General features: G+C 36.6%; 1 protein-coding gene across 2 annotated transcripts in view; it reads right to left on the reverse strand.

Moving 5' to 3' along the window:
• The window catches only part of DOCK4 (dedicator of cytokinesis 4), a 3,006,016-nt gene that overhangs the window by 2,008,324 nt on the left and 991,692 nt on the right, over positions 1-6,000 (reverse strand). For both annotated transcript variants that reach the window (XM_044088673.1, XM_044088674.1), the window contains exon 4: positions 5,290-5,345. In XM_044088673.1, the coding sequence (XP_043944608.1) occupies positions 5,290-5,345 (56 nt within the window). The remainder of the gene's footprint in view (positions 1-5,289; positions 5,346-6,000) is intronic.

The raw sequence follows: 6,000 nt of genomic DNA on the forward strand, positions 1-6,000 counted from the left end.
GGCTCTGATGTACTTTACTGAGAACTACAACTGCAGTTTGGCTCAGTACTGCTCAAAAGCATTTACCACTTGATTAGTATGAATTTAAATTTTGTGCATCAAATCCCTACTGTATGCCATAAAGGTAATGGGTGGAGGGGGGCTAGTAAACTTAGTTTATGTAAGAGATTTTTTTACTTTATTTCAGAACTGCAGGTGTGGTCTGTAGTATGTACAGCTCACTGTGAGGTACTGTTCAGTTATACTGAATATATATAGCTGATATTGAAGAATGAGTACTCACACTATCACTATGCAGTGAAGGATATTGGGTGGAGGTGGTGATCTGCAGTGAATAAACTGGAGAAAGATTTTTACTTAATATTGTGCATTTAAAGGGCTCACACCTTTTGGCTATTGTGAAAATGTACTCATGCTGGACTTTATTTTTGAAATGCACTTGTGGTCAGAAGCACTGTTGGTAGCAGCAGTGTGCTGGCTTGGGATAGTGGACTACAGTGGGTTGTAGTAGGAGGAGGTGCTGTTACTTGTTCCATATCAGCCCTTCGATTAGCAGAGTCCTTTTACTGCTGGTAATGATGCTCAGCAATAACAAGTCATGCTGACTGATGCAGTGCAAACAATGGAGCTGCAGAAGGTCTGGCACACCTCATAGTCATTGGGAATAGTTCATCTCTGATGTTTTACCAAATGCAGCATTCAAAATGCCATCACTCACATGTCACCAATGAACTGACATTAGATCTGCTGCATATCATTCAGCAGAGCTAAGCCATCTAACAAAACTGTAATGTCGCTATTGCAGGTTTATCCATAAAGGACCTTATGTCACAGTGGATGGCTATGGCAGTGGTATCACTTGTCCGGGGAGATTTAATTGTGATAGTTCTGGGGTGGTATACTTGGCTAACTGAACAAGCTGTAACGTGTTCTACATGGGTAAAACCAAAAGAAAGAATAAGAAAACATTTGTTTGACATTAAGAAGCAGAAATCCACTAACACCCTTAGTAGGCATTGTTCACAATGGGAAACATATAAAAAATTTGTGTTTTTTGTCAAGGATAATGTAGTGAGGAACACTTGGGGTGAAGACACAGAGAACATGCTTGAAGTTAAAGTATTAGTTTGGCAACTGAGGCTGAATGCCTCTATGGTGCCAGTTCTTAATGACAATATTTCTATTTCGTGTATCCTGATGATGAGGGCTAACCAGTGTTAATGTTAGGGTTCCAATTATTCTAAGAGGAAGCAAACAGTTTAGAGATGTGTGTGATCAGAGACATAAAAGCATATATATTTTTAGAATAGTGTTTAGTTAAATTTTTACTAATTTACTATTTTGTTCAAAATGGTTTAAAAAAGGTGTATTTGATTACAAATGAAATTAAAGATGTTCAAATTCATAAACTGTTACAAAAAGGTGAATTATTAACAATGCGCTTACTATTTTGTTTGTACAATAGGGCATTTGGTAATATACCTTTAAGGGAGTTCTGTTTGTTTGCAGGGATTGGCTGGTTTGAATTAATTAGTTAATGGAACTAGTTATTTAATACTGCTACCTTTGTTTCTGTACAGCTCTGATGAAGACTGAGGGATCCGAATGAAAGCACTTAGTTGTGTGCCCCAACAATTTTTAATTGCTTTACATTTTTGACCGTGACTGCGATATTTACATTAAAAAGATTTGTGGATCCGTTTTATCCTGAGTCGGCCATTGTTTTTCCAATTGCTTAGTACTTATTTATGAACCTACAAACACTGAGGAGGACAAACAGGAAGAAGATGGTGAGGCTAGGAAAGTCACCTTAGAATTGACTGCTCTAATAAGATAATTCCTGCGTTAGAATAATTTACAAACTATAACTAATCACTTACTTTAATGCAGGGGATCAAGATATGGCCAGAAGTATGTTTTTCCATTTTAGACCACATACATCATTTAAAAATCAAACCACTAAACAAAACAGACAGCACTAGCCTACTTTGATGAGGAGTCAGCAATCACTTCCGGAACCTTCCAACACCTTTTGGTCACTGACAAAATGCTGAAGGAAGCTAAAAAGAGCAAAGAGAGTTGGAAATGTCAGTGAACCAATCACTGATCATGGCATGCTGTTACACAATCTTTTATATACTTAAGTTCATTAAGCAGCCCCAAAAACTGTCTTAAACAAACAGGATATGGTTTACAACATGTGTAAATGCACTATTACTGCCTCTAAGTGCATGAATGACCACCATGCATACAGAAGAGCAGAGTGATTTGCTGCAGAACAAAAGAGAAAATTGAAATAACTCGGGTAAGGGGTGCTAATTGATAAAGCATTACTGCTAGCTTCTTCCTTAATATTTTTTTCTTAACAGTTCTCATTGTGTTACAAAGGCAGAAATCTTGTCACATCAGAGTAAGAATTTTCCTGAGAAAGTATAGTTTCCACCATTCTGCTTTCAAATACTGAAGTAGAATTCACAGTAACTAACATAACACTCACCCTGATATTTCATTCATTCTCTGATTACCCGCTTAATCCAGTTCAGAGTCCTGGAGAAGTCAAAGCCTGTCTTGGCACTCGCAGGGCATAAGGAGGAGGGACTACTATTGAACAGTTTGCCAATCTTTCATACACACACACACACACACACACACACACACACACACACACACACACACACACACACAAATAATTTTGAGTAATGCCAATTCATCTATAGCATGACTTTGGGATGCAGAAGAAAATCAAAGCACTTTGTAAAATCAACATGACAAAGGGAAGACGTACACAATAGCACAACAAGGTTGGGTTGAAGTGTTAGAGGGTGTGATCAGCCAATCCTGATCATTTTTTATTAGAAGTGCTGCTGTATACCAGCTTTCAAATATCTGTATTGCATTTGTAATCAAAGCTGAATACTGTCACATTCTGTGTATAGTCTAACTATAGAAACTATTTGCTACAAATGTAGCAAGCAGCTTCCCACAATTTAAAAGAGAAAAACATTTTTTTCGTTTCTTTTACTTTTATGGTAAATTTGAGAGCTGTAGCACTCTATGGGTGGCATAAACTGTAGCAACTAGCTACAGTTTAAATTGAAGTTATGTTTTTCATAAATTTAGTGCTTTAGCACTGTGTGTGCCCTGAGCATAAACTTTACCAACTGCTTGCTGCAAATATAGCAAGCAGTTTACTACAACATTTCAATGAAAAACATAATTTCTCTTTTCTATATATACAGATCTGAGCTCTGCAGCATTTTGTGGGTGGTAGAAACTGTAAAATCTGCTTGCAAACAGTTTGCTACAGTTTAAACCAAAGTTATATAGTTATTTATTTATTTTTTCACATAGCTTAAATGATTTAGTGCTCCATGTTCTCTATGCATAAACTGCAACATCTGCTTGCTACAATTCAAACTACTCTTTTTTTATTCGAATAACTGTTCCTTCTGCGTAAATTGTAGCACCTGCTTATTACAAATGCAGCAATATGTTTGCTATAGTTAAGGAAACAGAAGATTTTTTCCTTCCTGCTCAACCAAGGAAGGAGGAGTGGGGGTGGAGTGCAGAAATGGGAACTGACTGGCTACTGCAACAGGTAGTACTAGATAACAGATTGTTTTTTAATTGCTCCTGTACTGTGGTGTTATGCAGTAGCGGTATCTAGGTGGCTGGTTGGCTCCTGTATTTCAGGAGCATCAGCCAGCCACCACATAGCAGCCTTTTTTTTTTCTCTCATCAATTTTGTCAAGGGGTACCAGATCAGAGAATGGTTGCAGGCACTGGATAAGGCAGCTATGTATCTGCATTTGCACTTCACACAGAAGAAACATTGAAAACCTACAAGACCTGTGAGGCAACAATACTGAACTCTAACAAACTGTGGAACTTGGCGCAATCATATTAATTATGATGGTTACAGTAAATAAAACCTTCCATTTGTTGCTATTATATTTCCTCTTACAGATATTCCACTCCACTTAGACAACTCTTATTTGTGGTCCTTAATGGAAATGAATTGCTACATGGAATGGAATGTAGTTTCTGATGCAATTTGAAATACAGTAATTTTCTATGTGCCTCCAGGACTAACAGGTTCAAAGCTATCATTTCAGAAAAAAAAAAAATCCACAATTCCGCTAACAAATTATGAAGACCTCGCAGACCTCTATTTCTTTGCAGAACAAACGGTTCCCAATACAAGTTTAAAAGAATGTATACCACCCTTCAGTGTTACTGAAGCTGTTCTTCTTTTTTAAAACTTCTGGCTGAGAATGTGTGTAAATGGAATGGATTAATATTTTTTGTGCTAAGAAATGCAGACAGTGAAAATAAAGGCTTTTATAAGCCAGTAGTTCACACAGCAACTATTGTCACAATCAGTATCCAAATGTTCTTATAAGGGCTACAATGTATTTACTTACTTTTTGTTGACTTAACTGGTTCCATTAGGCCTAACACCTGCTTTTAGAGAACTAAAACAGCATTTACACAGACTGTGAGAAAACTGGGCTATGACAGTGGATTGTGTCTTCTGATGACTATGATCAAGAATTATCCATTACTTCATCTTTCAATCAGTCAATCAATCAGTTAGTAAGAGTGATTGTGTCTGTTTGTGAGTGTGTATGCCTCAGACAAGCAAGCAACATAGTACATGGATGCAGTTACTTTTAGTGACATGGGATCCAAACTCAAAAATAAATTGCAGCATTGCTTACGATGAAAAACAGGATGATTCATGTCACCAGAAATGTGATCATTAGAGACTACCGCCAGGTTAATGACAGCTACAAATACTAAGAAATTACTTTGTGTAAGTGAATTCAAAGATATGCAAGTGAAAGCCTTCTAAATAACAGCAGTCTTTGAATAAACTGCAAGACTGACAAATGGCACAGTGTGTTTCCCCTCCGAGGAGAATTTAAAGATCAGGGAAAGAGAGTCTATTGCACTAGGAGGGTTTCAAACAGTGATAACAAAGAACACTGCCATGCACTTGGCACTATAAGTGCCTTCAATCACCAGACTCTGTGATACATTAAGTATAGAACTGGTATGACACCTTGGTCCTGACTTTACTATCCTGGACTACACTAGGAAACATGCCCCATGGGTCTGTTGTATGAACCTACAAAACATAACTAACTAAAAAAAAAAAAAAAAAACAAAGCACAGTCTTATTCTTCAAAATACTACTGGAGGTACAGCTCATAAATGTCAGCAAGAAATGAAATTAACTGCTGATGGTGTGATTGTTACATTAGAAACAAAAACAACACTGCTTACCCTTTGTTCTTCACATTTGCATTTTTCAAGTGTACATAACTGGATGGGAAAATACCCTAAAAGAGAAAGAGTTTATAAATATCAAAGAACTCAAAATCATACCCAATTTGTCAGTTTGTCAACATCCCTGCAGTATCAAAAATGCTCATCTTTATTTTCCACTTTTAAAATCAATAATGCCTCCTTTGCCATTGTCTAAACAACAGTTCTCTTACAATATAATTATATCATGTGTTCCTTTACTAAAGCATTAGGATAATTCTCTTTTTTAAATGTACTTTTATATGTTTATTTGTCTACTTGTTCGGATGTTGAAGACCAACACTTTTGATTCTTTGCTTTGAACTACTGAATTCACATAAAAAGAAACAGAAACAGCTATAGGGAAGACAGAAGCTTGTTACGTTCCATCAGATGTAACGCTTTTCTTTGCAAATTAAGATTCTTAGTTTCCATTAGAGTAAGACTTTTTTCTTTGTAAAGTGAAAATCCATAAAAGAACATGCAGTGCAAAATTAAATGAATAGTTATTTCAGTTTCATATTTCACTTCTATGCCAGACACAAACCACAGAATAGTATCCCTACTTCCCCTTAGTGATGTGTGCTAACCCTAAACCTACTCCTAACGCACACTGTACCCTAAAAAGAACTTTTCATTACATTACCACTACACAAAACAACTCAGGCACACACACACACACACACACAC

This window comes from Protopterus annectens, chromosome 11.part0, assembly GCF_019279795.1.
Source record: "Protopterus annectens isolate FY-2018-M chromosome 11.part0, PAN1.0, whole genome shotgun sequence".
Taxonomy (NCBI): domain Eukaryota; kingdom Metazoa; phylum Chordata; order Ceratodontiformes; family Protopteridae; genus Protopterus; species Protopterus annectens.